At 41.4% G+C, this 22,440-nt stretch overlaps 1 protein-coding gene across 1 annotated transcript; it reads left to right on the top strand.

Annotated features, from left to right (window-relative positions):
* Nucleotides 1-54: 54 nt before the first annotated feature.
* Nucleotides 55-21,414, top strand: pds5b (PDS5 cohesin associated factor B). The gene is made up of 35 exons (XM_083908209.1): nucleotides 55-101; nucleotides 5,271-5,398; nucleotides 5,548-5,751; nucleotides 5,984-6,070; nucleotides 6,848-6,945; nucleotides 7,899-8,025; nucleotides 8,339-8,419; nucleotides 8,990-9,130; nucleotides 9,762-9,877; nucleotides 9,996-10,090; nucleotides 10,217-10,362; nucleotides 10,815-10,966; nucleotides 11,074-11,187; nucleotides 11,352-11,433; nucleotides 11,530-11,578; nucleotides 11,693-11,832; nucleotides 13,477-13,592; nucleotides 13,685-13,790; nucleotides 14,235-14,395; nucleotides 14,488-14,611; nucleotides 14,815-14,973; nucleotides 15,071-15,139; nucleotides 15,228-15,364; nucleotides 15,545-15,668; nucleotides 15,781-15,985; nucleotides 16,399-16,513; nucleotides 16,812-16,944; nucleotides 17,032-17,151; nucleotides 17,281-17,343; nucleotides 17,435-17,580; nucleotides 18,042-18,114; nucleotides 18,857-19,290; nucleotides 19,772-19,852; nucleotides 20,497-20,599; nucleotides 20,698-21,414. Exons 2-35 carry the CDS (start codon nucleotides 5,291-5,293, stop codon nucleotides 20,728-20,730), a joined length of 4,242 nt encoding a protein of 1,413 aa, XP_083764335.1. The 5' UTR covers nucleotides 55-101; nucleotides 5,271-5,290; the 3' UTR covers nucleotides 20,731-21,414.
* The last annotated feature ends 1,026 nt before the right edge of the window (nucleotides 21,415-22,440 follow it).

The following is a 22,440-nucleotide window of genomic DNA, read 5'->3' as shown; positions in this document are numbered from 1 at the left end:
TCGTACCCCTGGATTCACTCGCATATTGGCGCCATTTTGGAGCTAGGAGGGGGAAGAGAGCTGCAGAGGAGGACACGATTGATCACAATTCACCGTAACAGGTAAGAAAATGCATTAAGACGCTGATTGTTTTTGATTCACACGGGGCGTTAATCTCAGACGCTGCCGTGAGAAGCGGGGTACAGTCACGGATGTGCCCGTAGAGCAGCCCGGTCACCAGCACTGCGTGGTTGAAGAAGCAGCCCGCCTTGCTCGCCTCTGTTCTCGGGCAGCCGTGTTTGGACTCACGGCGATGGTTGACCTGCTGTTGCGGCGCTAAATGGTTAGCTAGGAGGGGAAACAGCCCATTCGTTGGACCCCAAAGTCCAAATAGCACAAGGAAACAGTGGCGTAACTTAGCCGTACATCGATACCGGTATATCGATATAACGGCAGTAAACCGGGATGATAAGTCGGTGTAGCGTTATTTGTCGTCCGCCCTCTGTCACTCGGATTGTTGCTAACGTTAGCTCCGCTTCGCTAGCGAGGCTAGCTGGCTAACTAGATTAGCAGCGAAAGACAATATAGCAACAATCAAGCCCGATAACAGCACAGTCCCTGGCCCTGACAGGCTGCTGTACCATAACAATAAGAACCGTTGTCCGTGCCACATTTAGCCGTCTCTCAATAGAAGCGTATGTGATGTTAATAACACTTTAATAGAGATTATGGTGCGGTGGCTCGCAGCGTTCACTGCAGTCCTCGCCTCGTAGCGTGGCTTGTTTTGTGGGTTAATGAGCTGCATAACTTAACGCATGTGTCACATAATATACGGCTTGTTATCACTTCCCTAATGAGGACCTCGTGCTTTGGAAGCAGCACAACACACAGTCACGATTGTGTTAACTCAATGTAAGGTTTGAAAACAAACAACAAAAGGGTTTGTGCGAGACAGGAGCGACACAAAGACTTAGAAAATCGGGCACCACATGGTGTTCTACTCTGGAGACAGTTTTGACAGCTAACAGCTCTGGGTTGTTGATTGTGGTTGGAGGATTACAGACTTTACTGTCAGATCATTTCACTACGTATGAAATAATTGGATTTTTAGACAGTTATGTCATTAGAATGTATAAACCAAACATGAACCTATTGACGTATCAACACATGTTCGTCAGGAGAAGATGTTTACGTGGTTAGTCACCACATGTCAGTTTTGACAGCTATTGCCTATTGTGTTTATTGTTGTTGTTGCGATCACTGGTTTACTCAGACGTCAGAAAGCTTCTGAAATATTGGTTATAAAGTTGTAATTTTAGACATTTCTTGTTGTGTCATCACACATTTGTCAAACCCATTCAAGGTAGTCCAAGACATTTGGATTTAACATATCAACACACACAACTTCGAGCCCCGGTTGGAACAATGGCCTTTCTGCAAGGAGTTTGCATGTTCTCCCCGTGTGTGAAACCCGGGATTAGGTGAATTGGTCACTCTAAATTGACCATAGGCAATGAGAGTGTGAGTGAATGGTTGTTTGTCTCTGTATGTGGCCCTGCGATGCTGTCCAGGGTGTACCCCGCCTAGGCACAGCACCCCCTGTGACCCGCCTGTGCAGGATAAACTGGTATATGATGGATGGATATTAACACACACTTGCCTAGTAGACATTTGTAATCTTTTTAAGTTGTTTTTGTCTGGTTAAGTGTAATGTTTCATCCTGCAGGCATCCTGCCAACTTCACTTTCTCCCCAACGAAAAGAAAAACACAACACAATTATGATACGATAAGCCTCTTTCTCTACAAAGTGTGGCTTCCTTTGGGGCCTAACTCTATCTTAGGGTCATGTTTTTGTTACATTTGGACTTATTTTAGTCTGACATGAGCTGCTTTATTATTATTATTACTTCTGGCTGTTCTTACTTTTCATACTTTTTTTGCAGAGATGTGGTTGTTCAATAAATTGTGTTTATTTTATGGTTTTCATCTGGGGGAAATCAGTCTCATCCCCTTTTTCAGTGGGTTGCCTTAAATATGTGTTTATACTGGTGCCTGTGGCTGAGGTCACAGAGTTCATCCTCTCAAACAGCTGGTGTCCAGTCTTCCCTCTGTTTGCTGCTTTGCTGCCTGTCACAGTCTTACCTCGACTCCCACTGGGTTAAAACTCTCAGTTCAGACATGGGTTAGTAGAGCTGCTCTCAGGCGTCATATTTCTGCTGGCGTTTGTGGTAAATGGCTAAAGTGGGGAAGCAGCTGAGCAGACAGATTGGAAATCCTTACTGGGGGATAAATGTGTTTGACTGTGATAAACTAGTAATTGGTTTAAAGTGGCCCATGTTCAAGATGTTTAGTGTAGGTTAGAGCTTGTCTGGGTGTTTTTCTTTGGTGCAGCTTCTAAATCAAAGTGAATTTTTCCCCCTGATGGATTGAACCAGACCGTCCAAGTCGAAATCCTCTCCTTTGATTGGCTGCCAGTGCTCTCTGTGTGTGAGTGCGGTAGATGGACAGAGATATGGATAGAGTTGAGTTTGGCAGCAGCTGTGGGGTGGAACAGAAGGTCAGAATCGAGCAATTTGGCAGCCTGCCAGAGTCCACTGTTTTGTGTGTTTGGGCGCTCACGCATAGGTTTGTGTTCTTAAAAGCTCAAATACAACTGCACAGAATTGTTCGGTTAGAATTTTAAAAACTCTGCTAATTCAGTCTGGCCTCTTAATCAGATCTTCAAAGCACTTGTTGTGTTAGATGGTGAACCTATTGACCCAGACGGCTTCACTATAATCAGTCGTCCTTCAGTTTCGATTGAGTAATCTCTCAAAAAAGATTGTCGTCTGTCTCTTTCCATTCAGTTAAGCATTTAAAATCCTGTTTGTGTACCTTTTGATGAAACACTTGGTAGAGTTGGGTTTTGTGTCTGAGATTTTTCCAGAAAACAGTTTTCACATGCTGATACACACTGCATTTTAGATACTCTCTAACAAATCTTGAATGTCAAACAAAGTGGAGAAAAGTGATAAAATTGACCTTGTGGCAATTGTTGTCTTTGTGCTGTAGTTTTTTTTTTCTTTAATTGGAATATGAAATAGCCTTTACATGAGCATTCCTTCTTGTAAAACAATTATAATAAGAGCAATGTCTTGACAACTACATGACAAATTAAGTCATCACATTTGTGAAAACAAGCACATTAAATCCTTTATAGTGTTTGCTTTAATTGACTACAAAGATTTCATTATCAGGCGAGTTGTAGATTAACTTGTCAGTCGACATAAAGATAAGTAAACTAATTCATGCGCACATAAAGCAAAGTGTCTGGTGTGTTTGTCTGAGCAGTGTTGGATTGACACGTTTTTCTTTCTTCAGTATTTGGAAGAGGCAAATGTCTAAAGCCTATCCCACATCAGAGGATAATTGGCCAGATTTCAGTCCTGATCTGGCCCTCTGACAATCGTGGGATTAAAACATTGAAAATCGCTTACAGAGTTTGTTGTGTCTGTGGTGGTCTTCCATGTTTTTAAAATCAAGTCAGATTTGAAAATCCTCTCGTGTGGGACAGGCTTAAAAGGCTATGTCAAATCCTGTCCATCCTGGTCACTCCCAAAGAAAATCTTCACCTCTGCCTCTCACAGCTCCACCTTCTGTCTTTTACACGGTGCTGCTGTCTGTAAACCATACATCACATCACAACAATCTCACTACCATTGCGTAAACCTTCCCTTTCACTGTTGCTGCTATCCTGCTGTCACACATCAGCCCTCACACTCCACCATCTCCACCCACTCCTCCCTGCCTACACTCCTCCACCTCTCCAGACTCTCTTCCACCTGCTCCCCTACTCTCACTCCAGATTTTCCTTTGCCGTCGCCTTCCTTCCTCTTCCGTTTCCTTGTCTTTTCTCCTCTCTCCAGAGGATACATTATTACATTATTATCATGGTTTTATCATGTGTGCAGTCAGGTTTTGTTATAACAGCAGTAGGTTTAAGTGAAAGGCTTTATGGAATGAGAATGTTTTGACCATCAGCTGCAAATGCATAGCACTGTATCAACATTTAATCTCCTCCAAAGAATAAGGAAATGTGCGATGGCGAAAAGCCTTACATTTCAAGAAGAGTCCCCATGTTTGTGCATTTCATTTTGTTAGAAACAAACTAGAGCTGAAACGATAAATCGATTATTAATCGATTACTAAATTAATCGGCAACTATTTGATAATCGATAATTGGTTTGAAGCTTTTTTCATTATTAAAACGAGATTTCTCATTGTTTTAGCTTCTTAAATATGAATATTTTCTTAGTTTCTTTGCTCCACATAACAAAGAAATCATTAAAACTGAATCATTTTGGTTTGTGAACAAAACAAGACTTTCGAGAACATAATAATTTCTAGCTTTGACAAACATCTTTTTATCTTTTTTAACATTTCATGACATTTTATGAACCAAACGATTCATCGAATAATCGAAAAAATAATCGACAGATTAATAAATTTCGAAAATAATCGTTAGTTGCAGCTCTAAAACAAACCTACTAAAGATCATCCAGCACCAAAAATGCTATGAAACGCTGTTAAAACATCAGCAGTGGCAGGGAAAATCACAGCTAATTATGATGATGTGTTGTCAGTGGTGTCCCAAATCACAGTTGATTAAAACTTGTTCACACTGCTGAGTTTTAGTCATTCATTATGTCATTTAATTCACTCTTTCAACAATCCACACTGAGCAAAAGCACAAAAATAATTCATATTATACAAAGCCACTTCCTCATGTTATAAATAAGGTCTATTGGAAGAGGCAAATGGATATTAGTATTCCACAGTGTACAATATGCTGAGTCTTTTATAATGTTTTTAATGGAGACAAAGCAGTGACAGGTTTAAATCGGGTCGGTTGAACTGCCGCTTGGCGAAGAGCCTTCGTGGAGTGCAGTGTTAATTATCTGACCATGAGTAGAATGGAATGAATTAAAACTGCACACAGAAACACATTTGCACATTCCGCCCCCCAATTTGAACTGAGCGTAATCCTTGACACACTCGAGTTGACAATAAACTGAAATGTGAAACCATTCAGTGAGAGCACCCTGCTGAATATTTCATGGCTTCTTCTTGAGGTTTTCAAAAGATTTGCACTGGGTTTCCAAATGATTACGAGGTACTTTTCTCCCTGTATTGATCGGTTGACTTTTCAGCAATTCTTGTCTCATGTTTCAGGTTTTTTTTATTCCTGGTTTCACCTTCTTTCTTGCTCCTAGATTGTTAATTACACACTCAGTATTCTCTCTTTTCTTAGGCAGTGAAGAGCGAAAGAGGATGGCTCACTCTAAAGCTCGAGCCGTGGACGGGAAAGTGACCTACCCCCCGGGGGTCAAAGAGATATCTGACAAAATCTCCAAAGAGGAAATGGTCCGCAGACTCAAGGTCAGTATCTGCTGCAATTATTAGTCATACTATTTGTTATTTAAATCAAATACTAAGACATTTTTGCTCTGATTAATGCTCACAAATCACTGGATTTAATTAATTCACACATTTAAGGTTACCACTAACCTTTGGCACCTGTCTTCTAGATGGTTGTGAAGACTTTCATGGACATGGACCAGGACTCTGAGGAGGAGAAGGAGCTGTACCTGAACCTCGCTCTCCACCTGGCTTCAGACTTCTTTCTCAAACATCCAGACAAGGACGTACGTCTGCTGGTGGCCTGTTGTCTCGCAGATATATTCAGGATTTATGCCCCAGAGGCGCCGTACACCTTCCCAGAAAAACTCAAGGTACAACAACACTTGTCTCCTGATGTGTCTTCTTCTCCACAGTGTTTACTTAACAATAACTGACAATTTGATTTGTCCTCTCTGAGGACTTATCATGACTCATATAGTTTTTATAGATATATCTATACACAAGCTGTCTGGTGCTCTGTTCTGCTCTTGAAATCTAATTTCTTTGTTCTATGGCAATTGTAAAACACCATATTTTAAATGAACCCCTTTTTCTTATTCACAGGACATTTTCATGTTCATCACCAGACAGCTCAAAGGACTGGAGGACACGAAAAGCGCTCAGTTCAACAGATACTTCTACCTGCTTGAGGTGTGCAACTTTATATGGATTGGTTGGTTTGTTTAATCCCATTTTTAATTTTTTAACCAATTCAAATACAGTATTGAATCTGCGTGATAATCCATAATTCAGTCTTTGTCATCATCAAGTATCACCTGTTGTTTGACAGACAAGGAAGGAGCTCACAACCTGTTGCTAGGTGAAAAACAGATGAGTTGAAGTGTTCATTCTGTTTTGTGACATTATATTAATACGAACAGAGACAAATTAAGCTGTTCAGGACTTAAATTGGTATATGAGTGTTGACTTAATTGCTAATTTTATGTATAGAGAGAGTGGCAAATGCATTCCTTTAGTGCGATTAACCCCTTTCTTGGTATTTAACTTCTGGGAAGTTGCTGTTATGTGAGGTGTATTAAATAATAATGTGAAAGTCAAGCGTAGAGACATGGACGGAAGAAAGAAAAAACTTGTCTTCAGTAGTCTGTTGGTTTTATTTTCTGCTGCAGTTGATTCTCAATCTCCATTTTTATTCGCTATGTCTAAACAAATCATAAAAATTGCATATGTCCTTAAAGCTTAAAGTTGGTTTCACATTTGTTCCCTCAACACAGCTCATTGATAAGCCATGGTTCAGGGTTTAAAGACTGAATGTCCTCACGCCAGTCAGTGAGTGATGGAGTTTGAAAGTCATGTATCATAGGAAGAAATCAGTGATTTCCTTCTCTCCTTTCACCACATTTCTATTCCAGTGTCCTAGTTTGCAGTCTCATTGTCATTAACGTGCTGCCTCCTCTCATTGTGCAGAACATAGCATGGGTCAAGTCCTACAATATTTGCTTTGAGCTGGAAGACAGCAATGAGATCTTCACCCAGCTTTACAGAACACTCTTCCAGGTCATCAAGTAAGTTGTCCCCAACTGTGTAATATATTCTCTTTATACCATGTTGGAATCTGTGGGTCTATAGCCTATATTTTATTTGCTATATTCCTTCCTGTTTTGGCTGCCTTCATTTTAGAAATGTATTCTCGACACACTCACTGTAAGCTGTTTTCGGACATGCACCGAACTCTGAAGATTGTGTGTGTGTGTGTGTGTGTGTGAATGTGTGGAGATTCTCCTGCCAGCTCCGTTATAATCTCCAGTTTCAGAGTGAGCTTATGTGAGAAACTGCTGAGGAATGGAGCCCAGAATCTCCTCCAGACATTATACTGAAAACAGCTTTAGTCTCCATCTACTGCTGCAGCTCAAAACACCACAGAAGCAGCCTTGAGTGCTGATTTCTGCAGTGCCGAATTTGGCTTTTTGCCACTGGAACCAAATCTTTTCTGCTGTGTGTGTGTGTATGTGCTAACACAATGCTCTTTTATGTTGGAGGAATCTAAAGAACTCTGCTTACCAGTTCAAATGTTTGCTTTGAGCTAGGACATGTCTGTGTGTGTGTGTGTGGGGGGGGGGAAGTAACACACTCCCTGAAAAGGGAGGTAATGAGAATAATGATGTCTGGCAGTGTGTTAAGGATGCAAGCCGAGATATAAATCTATGTAATAACACTTTTCCTCTCCGCGTAATGTACATCATTATGACTGAAAGAAACCCTCCCTCTGTGTATGTGTGTGTTGTGCATTACCTCATGGGAAGTGTGTGTGTGTGGCCAGTAATTTTTCAGAATGAGAAATGCGTTAAGTGAACAAACTTAATCCCCACCACCTGCTGTCTGTGAAGTAAATGTTGCCTCTTATTATTAGGATTCCCATTAGCGACAACGCTGCAGCTATTTTTCCCCACACAAAAGCGTTGTATTTAAAATGATGCAGCGATGTCACTTTTGTTTTTTTTTTCCTCGTCTCCCCTAGCAACGGTCACAACCAGAAGGTGCACATGCATATGGTCGACCTAATGAGCTCCATCATCTGTGAGGGAGACACTGTGTCGCAGGAGCTGTTGGACACGGTGCTGGTCAACCTGGTGCCGGCACACAAGGTATGTGCATCACAGTTGTACCATGTTGCTTAATGAGTGCAAATGGCTTAGTAAAGGGATGATGATCTGAAGTGAAGCGATACCTCGACCAATATCATTTTCCATATCCTGTCATTCATTGAGACCCCTGCAGGAGAGAAGTGGTACAGCAGCTTTTGCACATTATGTGCGTCTGCTTCATGGGATTCTCGTGTTTGAGGAAAAATAACAAATAAATGATTGTGTACATGCTTTTTGTCACCCTCATGTTTTGTATTTTATCTTGTCTGACCTGCTGCTGTTTTTTTTTTTATGTTTTTTTTAATCTGTCTAGAATTTGAATAAACAAGCGTATGACCTGGCCAAAGCTCTGCTGAAGAGGACTGCTCAGGCCATTGAACCTTACATCACCAATGTAAGATTAACACACTCTTGCTTATCATTTTCTAATTATGGTACTAATTATGTTGTATACAGATAATGTTTATTATTATTACGAATAATATATTAGTGTACTGTAGCCTCAGAGTTTGCCCTGTGTATCTTAATGCTAATAATATGATGATATCAATGCCAGTGTTCAGCCTCGCTGAAGATATCTTGGCTACTGCAGGAGGAAAGTTTTCCAACAAGTTATGAATACGGCATTAAAATCAGCCGTGGAACATTAAGCAATAGAAGCATTCTAATATTTCTGCACAGCATAATATTGTATGCACGCTGCCTCGGTGGTGGAAATTCAGATTTAATGGAGTTTGCTGATAAAGGGTATAATTATAGGTTATAGAATTGACAGACCGAGGTTCATGTAGAAGAGCAGTGTGGTTGAGTAATATAGTCGATCTGTGCATAAAAATGACTGCATCAAGGGTTTTACAAGCTTGTGCAGTAGAGAAAAAGATCAGTAAATGCAGTGAGAATAGAGCTGTATAGCTGTAAGACTGTAAGGAATCATTATTTAATCTTTTTTTTTGTCTGTTGTCAGTTTTTCAACCAGGTGCTGATGCTGGGAAAGACTTCAGTCAGTGACCTGTCGGAGCATGTTTTTGACCTCATCTTGGAGCTTTACAACATCGACAGCCACCTGCTGCTCTCTGTGCTGCCACAGCTGGAGTTTAAACTCAAGGTATCAACATTTCAGTGAAACAAATAAAAATAATAAAAATGAAAAAAAATAGCCTTGCTGGTTGTGATTAAATGGCATATTCAGCCTTAGATATCAAAATTAGTGTGATTTTAATAGCTTTTACAGAAACACAAGCAGCAGTGATCTTTAAGTCAATACGTTTGTTATGAATTTATCAACACATAGAAATTCTCCGACCTATTTATCCACAGAAATGCTTACATTTCCTCTGTAGTTGCAGCTTTGTTGTTTCATATCAAACAGATGAAGCAGCCAGTCAGTCGACATCATGTTGCCTCTGCGGTGTCTCATAAAGGCATCCAGCTGATGGATAACGCTCATTAACGGTTCAGAGGCAGTGTTCATCATGGCTGTCCGCTCAAAATAATAGCTGCGATAAAGTCTTCTCCCCCCTCACACTACATAAGCGCTCTGTCTTGCTCAATCTTTGCTCTTTTTCCTCTTTCTCACATGGCTGTGACTCTTTCTTCCTCTCCTCTGATCTCGTGTCTTTCCTTCTCTGCCTTTTTTCTTCCTTTCATTCATCTTTGAAAAAGATTTGTGCCAAATAAACAGCTGCCTCTGTGAAAAGAGAAGTTGATGTTAAATGACTTGGCTTCTGTCTCTGCAGAGTAATGATAATGATGAGAGGCTGCAGGTGGTGAAGCTGCTGGCTAAGATGTTTGGAGCCAAGGACTCTGAGTTGGCTGCACAGAACAAACCACTCTGGCAGTGTTACCTGGGCAGGTAGGGCAGCTGTTTGTATGTTTGTGTGCGTGGAGCAAACGTCTGGATGCTTGTGTACTTGTGTCACCCTGCTGAGATGCTGACGTTTGCTTGTTTTTTTCCTTCCTCCCCAAAACAGGTTTAATGACATCCATGTGCCCATCAGACTGGAGTGCGTTAAGTTTGCCAGTCACTGTCTTATGAATCACCCAGACCTGGCCAAAGACCTCACAGGTAAATCAGATGGAAAAAACTCACTCAGTTCTTGGGGGAAAATCTGCTTCTGTTTTACAAGAAATTGCAATGACTGGCCAGTTTTTGTCACATCCCACTCATTTGTTCCCGTCGTTTCTCTCCCAGAATTCTTAAGGGTCAGGTCACATGACCCAGAGGAGGCCATCCGCCATGATGTCATTGTCTCCATAGTAACGGCCGCCAAGAAAGACTTGTCGCTCGTCAACGATGCACTGCTCAACTTTGTGAAGGAAAGAACCTTGGACAAGAGAGTGAGTTCCAAATGCTGTATATTTGTATGCTTGGAGATGAATTGTATATACATACAAAATGTGGGACTTGAAGGGGTCTTGAAGTAACATTTGCTTGGCCTTATGTGGGACTGTTTTATCCAAGTACCACCTACGAGTTGTTACCTTATTATGCTCAACAGCTGTAGATTTTTATGGTTGCTGTTTCTTTTTACTCTGTAAACTCCACTGTGAATGGCTGTTCATTGCCAATAAAGTGCAATATGTTTGACAGGAAATAGCCCTGCTGTAACACGATCAATTTTGCCAGGCAGACTAGCGTCTCGGTGTCCTGCAGTCTCTACCACTTCTGTCATCCTCCCTTTTCTTTTGGGGACTGAGTAGAACCTCATAAACGTCTCATTAAGCTAGTTTATCCTGATTTGCAGCGTCTCGCCATTTACTTTTATCTGCTTTCTTCTCCTTAATCACAGTGGCGTGTGCGCAAGGAAGCCATGATGGGCCTCGCATCAATCTACAGGAAGTACTCGCTGCAGGGAGAAGGAGGGAGAGAGGCCTCGAAACAGATTTCCTGGATCAAGGACAAGCTGCTGCATATCTACTACCAGAACAGCATCGATGACAGGTTCGTGTGCACATTTTTGCACCTCTTTTTAAAAAGATCCTGATTTATTTTTTTAGTGAGATCCTTCAATTTAATTTTGAACTGGACCATCTGTTTAAAATGCACAGGTTACTGGTGGAGCGTGTCTTTGCTCAGTACATGGTTCCTCACAACCTGGAAACTTCTGAGAGGATGAAGTGTCTTTATTACCTCTACGCCACCCTGGACACAAATGCTGTCAAGTAGGTTCTTCCTTAATCACACATACTCGTACACTCTTGTTTGTTTTTTTGACATGCAAAGTTGAATAGAAATCTTAATATAAACCATCTGTTGTTCATGAATACACAATCTATTGTGCTACTATCAGTGCTCGTCTTCATTTATTTCCCTCTGTGGCTCTCAGAGCTCTGAACGAGATGTGGAAGTGCCAGAATCTGCTGAGAAACAACGTCAAAGATCTGTTGGACCTGGTCAAAAAGCCCAAGGTATTTCTGACCAAAGACTTCTCCAGAAAGTTACTGTGTTCCCTCTGCTAATGTTCCTAAATGTCTGTCGTCTTCTTCTTTATGTGTTTGTTGTAGTCGGAAGCCTCCAGCAAAGCTGTGTTTGCCAAAGTCATGGTGATCACAAGTAAGGGATCCCTGTTCATACACACACAAAAAAAGTGTATCTCGTGTTTTAATGACGAGCATTGAAATGAAAACTCCACCCACTCAAAGATTTTTGTTGTGTGTGTGTCTAAAGAGAACCTTCCAGACCCGGGGAAGGCTCAGGACTTTGTGAAGAAGCTGGCTCAGGTCCTGGACGACGACGAGAGAGTCAGAGATCAGTTGGAAACTTTAGTCAGTCCCTCCTGCTCCTGTAAGCAAGCTGAAGTTTGTGTGGTGAGTATTGATTTATTTACTGTTCCAGGACCAGGGATCCGTTTCACAAAGCAGGTTCAACAAACTCTGAGTCTAACCCTGAACTCTGAGTTGATCTACTCTGAGATAGAAAACTCTGAGTTTTCGGTTTCAGAACAGCGGATTTGAGTTAGTTTGTTCAACTCGGAGTAGTTTCACCTCGAGTTAAGCGCGTGCACCACAAGTATAAAAAGACAGCATGAATGGAGCCCCGTTTCGACGAGCCACCATGACAACGGGGAAGCGGAGGGTGACGTTCTTCATTACACTGGAGTTGAAAATATTAATGCGTGAGTTTGAGCATGTTTTAGAAGGAAGTGTAACATCAGCAAAAGAGAGGGAGACGGCGTCTGAGAACACTGCTGCTGAACCTTTGCACAATGACAATAATATTACAGGGGGAAACTGCTTGAGTTGTAGATTATTCATTTATTTATTTAGGTGCAATCCCGCGGGGGAGAAGCGCAGTTGGCAGCAGTTTAAGATGAAACATAAAAACATTGTTCAAACAGGCAAGACCTCGGTATAATCTCATGGGATTACCTCACTTTGATCATGTTTTACATAAAGTAAATATGAAGTGGCTGTTTGACTGTACAGTTGTTTTATCACCAACATTATGCTGTTTTCACACATAAATTACTTCTCATTCTTTATATCACGTTCAAGTGCTCGGCATCTCCGACGTTGTATAAAAGAAAAATTTGTAAGTTTGTAAGTAAATTATTTTTTTTAAACCGCAGCGCAACACACAATTTCTGCTGTGATGTGAGAGCATGACTCCGGTTGTTAATGTTGTAAATGTAAGGACTGATTAGGTTGTGAATGTAAATGATGAACTGTGACGTGAAACAGTTCCGCTCAAAAAGAAAAGTGTCTGGAAATGTAAGAACATCTATGAGGTCTGATAATCATCTCCTGACGAATATTTAATTCTCTGCGCAGTAATGCTGCACCTTCATCCACGGGATCACTGTCAAAAGGACATGGTTGTGAAAATAGTCTCCACCTAATATAACTTCTAATGTAGACGCAGAACAGACACAGAACTATACTACGCCAATACTCTGCTGACTGAATGAATGAGGAAATCAAATACCGTGTGTGTCTGAAAGAGGGCGGAGACAGAGAGAAACTCAAGGTTTGTGGGGAAAAACCTGCTCCCGACCAGGTTAGTTTCAAAGAGCATGTTACCATGGTAACTGACCGAGAGCTTAAGTTACCTCTCTCTGTGAAACAGGCTAGAGTTACTCCTCTTTCTCTGGTTTGACTTGCCTCCCTTTGTGAAACGGAAAACTCAGAGTTGCCCTCATTTCAGGGTTAACAGACTCAGAGTTTTCACTAAACCTGCTTTGTGAAACGGACCCCAGGTGTAGAAACGCTCTCATCTCTTCACTGGCTTCACTTTTTATTTGAGTGGCCTGAAATTATTTTTTTCTCAAATGGACATTTTTTTGTTGTTAATCATAAGTGTAAACAATTGTGATTTTCCTTTTTGAGGCGTTTTACAGTGAAACTCACTTTATGACATTGATAATCCACCAGTAAAACATTTTAAAGCATATTTTTTTTTCGTTTAAAGTACTAAGTTACATCGTCATTTTCTTCATTTCCATCCCTTTTTAGAGAGACATCACCAAAAAGCTGGGCAGTCCCAAACAGCCAAGCAATCCATTCCTGGAAATGGTCAAGTTCCTCCTAGAGAGAATTGCTCCTGTACACATCGACACAGAGTCCATCAGGTTACTCATCATTTTAGACGAGACGACAACAAAAACAGCTGTGACATTTGTGGCTGGTGTTTTGACCTTTTGACCTCTCTTTCATCCGTCAGTGCGTTGGTAAAACAAGTAAACAAATCTATAGAGGGAACGGCTGACGATGAGGAAGAGGGTGTTCCCACGGAAGAGGCCATCAGAGCGGGACTGGAACTACTCAAGGTAAAATCGAGTAATTGTTTGCTCCATAAAATGTCAGAAAATGTTAATGTTCATCAGTGTTTGTCAAACCTGGAAATAATGAGGTTCTCTAATGTGTTGTTTTGTCCACAAACCAATTTTGGATTCAGTTTTAATGATTTCTTTGTTATTTGGAGCAAAGAAACGAGTAAATATTCACATTTAAGAAGCTAAAACAATCTTGTTTTAATCATGAAAAAGCTTCAAACTGATAATCGATCAATTAATTGTGAATTCATTGTTTCAGCTCTAGTCACTTTATCTCATGCTAGTGTTCCAATTAATGAAAAAAGTGAATATTATAGACTGTGTGGTCTGCTGCTGGGATGTCAAGATCATCTGAAACCTTACTATTTTATTTAATTATAGAATGAACAGGGGGATAAATTAACATAATGCCTAAAATCCTTTGTACGTTCCTCGCAGGTTCTGTCGTTCACACATCCCGTGTCGTTCCACTCGGCAGAGACGTTTGAATCTCTGCTGGGATGTCTGAAAATGGACGACGAGAAGGTAGCAGAGGCCGCGCTGCAGATCTTCAAGAACACAGGCAGCAAAATGGAGGAGAGTTTCCCTCACATTAAATCGTACGTAAATGCAATCACACTCCATAAAAGTCTTACTGCTCATGTTCCCTAATGCTGGTTTTTAACAATATTTTCACCTCCTCCTCCCAAAGTGTTTTACTACCGGTACTGCAGGCCAAAGCCAAGAGAGGCCCCCCTCGCCAGGCTAAGTATGCAATCCACTGTATCAATGCCATGTTCACCAACAGAGACACACACTTCGCCCAAATCTTTGAGGTCAGTCAGTGCTGTCTTTTACCTTCATAATTTATGACACATAAATAATGATCTTTCGACACAAAATCATGTTTTTATCCTCCTTTTTCTCAGATGAATCAGTCTTTTATTTTGTAAATACATTTCTGACACGCTGAAGCATCAGAATCAGTGTGTGTGTGTGTGGCCTTGACCAGACGATGATATGCTCTCTGTTCCTTCAGCCTCTTCACAAAGGTCTGGACACCACTAACCTGGAGCAGCTCATCACTCCTCTGACCACGCTGGGTCACCTGGCTCAGCTCGCCCCAGAACAATTCGCCGCACCGCTCAAATCTCTCGTCGCCAACTTCATCGTGAAGGATCTGCTCATGAATGACAGGGTAAAAAAAAAATCACAAGCTTGTTCTTCTCAGTTGTTTTCTCAATTTTTATACAAAAATAAATACAACAGTCAGTATTTCTTTATCTTTTCTTTAGATTCCAGGCAAAAAGACAACCAAACTCTGGGTTTCTGATGAAGAAGTGTCCCCGGAGACTCTGGCTAAGGTCTGCAGTGAACTCTCTAATAAAGCTAATCTCAGAAAGATGATTTTTTATTCACTCGCAAGTAAATGAAGTGTCTTCCTCTGTTCAGATTCAGGGCATAAAGCTGATGGTGAGGTGGCTACTGGGCGTGAAGAACAATCAGAGCAAGTCGGGCAACTCCACCCTGAGGATGCTGACTGCTATTCTACACAGTGATGGAGATCTAACAGAGCAGGGACGCATGGGGTAAACAACAAAGCTTCTTTTTCTCTGATTCGATGGATTAATTTACACTTCTTGAGTGCCTTTTTCCTTCAGAATCATCTATTATTTAGTGAGGTGCTGGAGTTTTATGGTTATTCTGGACCCCGAGGAGCTCGGATATATCCTTGTTGACCCTCCCTCCTCCTTTCTCTCACCTCACAGTAAACCAGACATGTCTCGGCTGCGGCTGGCGGCTGCATGCGCCCTCCTGAAGCTGGCGCAGGAGCCATGCTATCATGAAATCGTCACGCTGGAGCAATATCAGCTGTGTGCTCTTGTCATTAATGTGAGCTTGTTTTCAAATATTGCACGAGCAGCAATCGTTGTCTCCTCCACATTTGTCGCTCCTGCCCTCATCACTGCCATTTTCTTTTCTTTTTTTCCTCTATCCTCTATAGGACGAGTGCTACCAGGTGCGGCAGTGTTTTTCGCAGAAGCTCCACCGCGGCTTGTGCCGCCTCCGTCTGCCTCTGGAATACATGGCGGTGTTTGCTTTGTGCGCCAAGGATCCTGTGAAGGAGCGGCGGGCTCACGCTCGCCAGTGCTTGGTGAAAAACGTTAACATGCGCAGAGAGTACCTTAAACAGCACGCAGCCATCAGTGGTAAGGAAATACAATCACAGGAGGTGGAATTAGGTGTTTTTGTTTTTTAATTCCAAGTGTTTTCTTCTCCAGTTACTGTCGTCCCTGTGTGGATTTAGTCTCTGTCTTCTGCTTCTTCATGTAAAACCACTCCATCTGCATGATGTTGACATCACGGCTCTGTTGAGCCCTAACCATCTGTTCCAGGATGATGTGATGGTTAAGAATGTGACAAATCTTAAGCCTCTGCACAGATGCTTTGCTTGAAATCTGATTTAAATGTGGAATTAGAGTAACCGATACAAGTTAAAGACGCACATTTAAAAAGAAACAAAGGGTGTAATCCTTTAATCCCCTCTTGTATACCATTGTATTTGGCAGTGTTGTGATGAGGACACAGTGCAATGTATATTTATCACGTGTGCAACCCACAGATAAGCTGTTCTCTCTGCTGCCCGAGTATGTGGTTCCTTACACCATCCACCTCCTGGCACACGACCCAGACTACGTCAAAGTGCAAGACATTGAGCAGCTTAAAGAAATTAAAGAGTAAGTAGTGAATTTGATCACGGCAATGATAGGATGGTTAGTTCAGGGTTATTTTGATTTGAGATCATCAAATAAATCAAGTTTTTAAATGAGCTCTTTTGCATTCAGATGCAAGAGTTGCTTTGCATTGTTCATATGGTTAAAAACTGTTATATATAGCGAACTAATAGAATTTTAAACATCATTGAATTGCATTTAATGAAAGATTGCTGTTAAATTATTGTCCTAACATTTAAAAATACATTTTACTTAGTATCTAAGAAGATACTAAAGATGATGTCACACTCCTCCCTGTCAGGGCTCTGTGGTTTGTTCTGGAGATCATCATGGCCAAGAACGAGAACAACAGCCACGCCTTCATCAGGAAAATGGTGGAAAACATGAAACAGACGAAGGACGCTCAGGCCCCCACTGACGTCAAAACCAACGAGGTACTCGCTACGCTGCGTCCTCGAGATCACGTGACCAGCGTCAATCAGTTCATGATCCTCTGACCAGATTTCTGTGTCCGTTTACAGAAGCTCTACACAGTGTGTGATGTCGCCATGAACATTATCATGTCAAAGAGCACCACCTACAGCCTGGAGTCTCCAAAAGATCCTGTGCTGCCTTCAAGCTTCTTCACTAAACCAGACAAGGTTGGTGGTTTATTCAGAGCTTAAATGTCCAAATTGTTCCTTTACTGTTGTTGTTTTTTTCTGTTTTTCTACACTTTTGGACAAAATATGCAAACCAAGCTCTCTCATATATAAAATTATCTTCTTCAGAATTATAGCAACACAAAAAATTATCTACCCCCGGAGATGAAGGCATTCTTCACGCCAGGAAAGGTGAGTTTAATAAAACCGTTGTTTTTCATAATCATTACTTTGAAACGTATCCATCTAAACTCTTGCCGTGTCCCATTCCTCGCTTCTCAAGCCGAAGTCGGCCAACGTTCTGGGCGCAGTGAACAAGCCGCTGTCGTCGGCGGGGAAGCAGCTCCAGAGCAAATCTTCTCGGATGGAGACGACCAGCAACGACGACCCCTCGTCAAACCCCAGTTCACCGCAACGCAGCAAGATTAGGTACGAAAAGACACAATTTAAAAAGAGTCTCTTGAGATTTGCGCAGAGGACACAGGAAATGTGATATATTCATCCTAATAAATATCAAATAGTAGATCTATTTTTATTTATTTTGTCTTGAATAAACCTGGCGTAGTAAGGATATGAGATGAAAATACAAACACAGCTTATTAAAAGAACATAAATTAAGTTTAAGTCTAACCCAAGGTCACACTAAATACTTGACAATTGAACCCGTTAGAAAGAAACCCTTTTACCCTGAAAATGTGTTGTTTTCCCTATTTTTCATACGTTCCAATAAGAATAATAAGATTGAGAACTAACTCTACTTTATGGTCATTATGGTCATTACTGAATACTGAATTCATCATTTAACTAATGCTAATAGTATGTACTTATTACAAATGTGTGGCTTGTATATTTCAGTTTATGCTTCTAATCGATGACTGTTTTTGTCTCAGGCACGACAGCAAAGAAATGGATCACAGTGAAAACGAGGACTTCAGCCTAAAGCGAGCCGACAGCACTGACAAGGTATTAAACATCTTTTTATATATATACAGATAAATCTACTGTATGAAATATGAAGTAGGTTTTTGTGTACAGTCTGATCGCAGATGAAGAAACTCGAGTATTCTGTTTCTTTGCTGCTTAAATAAACAGAAGAAACAACACGGTAGCTCAGCATCAGCAGAAACGTGTGTGTGTGTGTGTGTGTGTGTGTGTGTTGCCGTGATCCAGTGAAGAGTCGGCAGCCGTAAAACCCTTGTGTGTCTCTGTTTTGATTCCACTGTGTAAACACCGGCAGGGATTTAAGTCGAGATTAGCAAGAACACGCTGTATAAACTGAACAATCATAAATAACAGCCTCTCCACATCTGCTCGTCATCATCAGGTCTCTGTAAACTACCCTTAAACGAGTTTGTTGTGTTTTATTGAATCGTAATAATGTGTAATATCTCAAACTTCTTTTGTATAAAGAATAGAATTTGTTTCCTTTATCAATTCATGGTCCTCATTTCCTGGTCTTTCCAATCCAACTTCATTTATAAAACACTTTATAAACAACAACAGCTGAAACAAAGTGCTGTACGTCAGAGATAAAATAATAAAACCAATAAAACATACAAATGTGTGACCTAATAGACATAAGAACAAACAATAAAATACTATAGAAAATATAAAAACAACACAAATAAACGGGTCATACAATAAAACTATAAAAAAAGAAAAAATCACAACAATCTCCATCAACTGTTTATGCGCTCTTTTGCAGGATATTGAAAAGCCCCGCGCTCGCAAAAGGGTCGTGGCCTCGTCTGACGACCAGGACAGCAAACCAAAGCGCGGGCGCAAAAAGGCAGCGGCCAACACGACCACGACGACAGACGCCGAGGACCAGTGGGACGAAGACACTCGGCCGGAGGACGAACAGAACAGCCCGCCTAAGAAGCGCAGAGGCCGGCCCCCGAAGTCCGCTGCCAGTCAGGACACGCCCGCCAAGGGGAAGAGGGGGAGAAAGAAAGCGGCTCCTCCACCTGAGGATGACGAGGAGGAGGAGGAAGAGGAAGAGGACAGGGTCGAGGAGGAAACAGCAGCAGCAGCAGTAGTGGAGGAGGAGGAAGAGGTAGAGGACGACGGGAGCAGTGAGAATTTGGAGGTGAAGACCAAAGGAGGAAGACAAACGAGGACGCCGCGGCGATCACAAGGGTAAGCAAACCTGGCAACCTGTACGTGTTTGGTGTAAGGTATGAATTTTAAAGCCTGGTTCACACTAAACACAGATGGCTTTATTTATGATGACTTCTTAAACAAGTATGATTGCTCGTATTCCTTCTCAAACCTCAGCAACACCTTTAAAGAGAAGAATCTGCTCGTCACCTGATAAACACAGCTGCTAAAATTTTTCATTGCTGGTGCGACGTCAATATTATCCACAACAAATCTTCCGTTTGTTATTGCTGGGAACCGTGTGCATCACACGTGAAAAATAGGCCAGACGCATGATCTCAAACACAGTCATCTTCAGACGTGCACCTCTGCGTGTGCAGTGTGAACACACACTTGTATGATCTGACACTGCCGCCCCCATGAGGTGGCGCTCAAAGATATTTTTGGCAAAGAGTTGGCATCGTTTCTCTCAGTGATTCACTTTTTGACTGACTTTGACGCGTTTGCCTTCATTCCACAGCACGGAGTCGACAGAGTCCACGCCTCAGAAGAGAAGAGGACGTCCACCCAAATCAGCGCAGCCTCCTGCCAAGAAACCAGCGTAAGATACTCAAACTTTCTTCCAAATATAATCCATTGCACATCTTCTGTCTGAAGGAAGGACCAGACGAGTTACTAAAGTTTTTAGCAAGTGGTTGTTTGTTTATTTGTTCATTCTTAAATGATGGACATGATGGACATGATGAGCATGTACTTTAACCGTCTTATGACCATCAAGATAATGAGGCTGGATGCCTGGATTTATTTGAGAGTTGTAGTATTGCCAAAAAATGTTGACCAAGCTGGTGAATCGGTCGTTCCACAGAAGTCCTGAGGGGTGACCGTAATGACAAGTATATGAGTGCAAAGCTCTATTTCTCTGCTTTCCGGTATCAATCCATCCGTCATCTACCTCTATATCATCCACATGAATGAGCGGGGGTCGCTGTGACAATCTCAGCTGACATAGGGCGCCCTGGACACATCGCCAGTCCATAGTTTTTGAATTTGCTAGATATCGCGAACGGTCTCTGAGTTACGGTAATGAGAAGTCGCCAACAGGATTTGGTAACGGAAGGGTTAAAGCTATGTTGCCATGCCAACACAGACTGATGTTTAGTCCGACTCCAGCTGCGTTCCCATGTGTTGTCGTCACATTTGTTACGTCAAAACCACTCTCTGATGAAGGTGTTCACCCCCCTGTAGGCGTGGCGGGAGATCGAAGGCCGCCGCTGCTAAAGAAGAATCTGAAGAAGAGGAGGAGGAAGAAGAAGAGGAGGAGGAGCAGGAAGACGAGCCAACACCGAAGGTACGGGAAAAGACAAGTCTCTTAACTCAATCATGCGGTACATATTAGTTTATAAGTCGTTTCCTGTCCAGTTTTAATGACTTTTATCTTCTCTCTAGGGTCGCAAGAAGGCAGCAGGGCGAAGAAGATGAGTAAAAAAAAAAAAAGAAAACAAATGACACCATCTACTCTAAAGTCATAGAGGAACGATGTAGGAAAGAAAATATGGACATTTGAACTTTTTTTTTTTTTGAACTTTTCATACGCAGATGCTCCCTACTGTTACACACACTCACACACACACACTCACACACACACTGCATCAGTACATGTGTATGATCAGCGGTGGGGTTTGTTGCATTGTGATGATCGACGTCTGCGCCGCATAATTACGTAGAAATAATTTTCACCGGGAAAGAAAAAAAAGCGACAGAAAAAGCTCACTCTTGTAAATAGTCTTGTGTCTGTTGTTCCATGTTCTGTTGTTGTGTTTTGACGCTGACTGGGAGGACACCGGAAAAGCCCTTTTACCCACTGATATCATTATTATTCTCATTATTATTATTATTATTAAGATTAAAGCGTCACCGCAGATCAATCTTCACCCACTTTTAAAAACCCGAGATTAACCAGTATCTTTTTTTGTGTGTGTGTGACGTTCAACTATGACATACTTTAAAAAGACAACATGCATTTTTTTGTTTTTGTTTACAGCTCTGTATATTAAATTGTTTTTTTTTGTTTTTTTTACTGTGTATTGAAAAGCTGAAAAAGAAAAAAATCCTAATCCAAACATAGCGTTTTCTCCCGGTGGTGATGATGATGATGATGATGATGATGGTGGTAGTGTGTGTGCGTCTCATTTTAGCGATAGACACAAGTCATGAGCAGCTGTGGTCGTAGTGTTTTGTCACTGCTCATTAACTCGGCGTCACGTCCTCCCAGTCAGATCCTCCGTTGTATCAATATAATTCTCTATAAAACCTGACACGTGCTTCACTTTCTCTTTATTTCTCACTCTGGAGTCTCGTGGATGAAGCAGAAAAACACTGTCTCCTTGTTAGCTGTGTCAAATTGTTGCCTTTTTCCTTTGTTGAAAATAGGATTAATTACTAAGAATCCACAACCTTACCATTTGAAGACGAGTCATCATGCGTCTTTTTGTCTTCTGTCAGGCCAGAAACAGAAAAGAGAAAACCATCACCTTAACCTCTAAAGCGTCGAATCCTTTCATCCAACCAGAAGGAATTCACTCATTCATGTCGTGAAGGTATTGCTGTACACAACACAGCACACATCTCATGTTCTGATGTGGATAAATACTTCAGTGTTGAGTTGAACTCTAATCACATACAGTTTATATACACTTTTATTGTGTTCTTCCTGTGTTTATATATGGAACACTGTCGGCACAGAGCGGAAAAACACTACATTCTGTCCCCGGGTTATGATTCATTATACTCGACTCGCACGTTTGCTTGGCTGCCAGGTGACCGTTCAACAACATCGTATAAACCCATCTGTCTAAATTTAGAGGATGACGACTGTTTTCACGTCCGAAATTATGTCCGGAGAAATTCTCTGAACTGAGAAAACGGCATCGATCTGTGTGAGAATTGGTGTAAATAAATCATCTAAATTAAGAATTATAGAAGGATGTCATCTAGGTGTAAAGAAGTTAAGTCTTTATCATTTTTATTTTTAACTGTCTTTAAGTTTGAGATTATACAGATAATAGTTTTCGATACATTATTGGTTTATTATTGAGGTCAAGTAAGGATTGGCACAGATTCTAATTCAAATTCTATTCTATTACTACATCATTTTGGTTTTTGGTGTGCATATGGTTTACAATTATGCTT

The sequence above is a fragment of the Microchirus variegatus genome (assembly GCF_963457635.1).
Source record: "Microchirus variegatus genome assembly, chromosome: 2".
NCBI lineage: Eukaryota > Metazoa > Chordata > Actinopteri > Pleuronectiformes > Soleidae > Microchirus > Microchirus variegatus.
The sequence above is the reverse complement of the archived record's forward strand: the minus strand, read 5'-3'. Positions and strand labels throughout refer to the sequence as shown.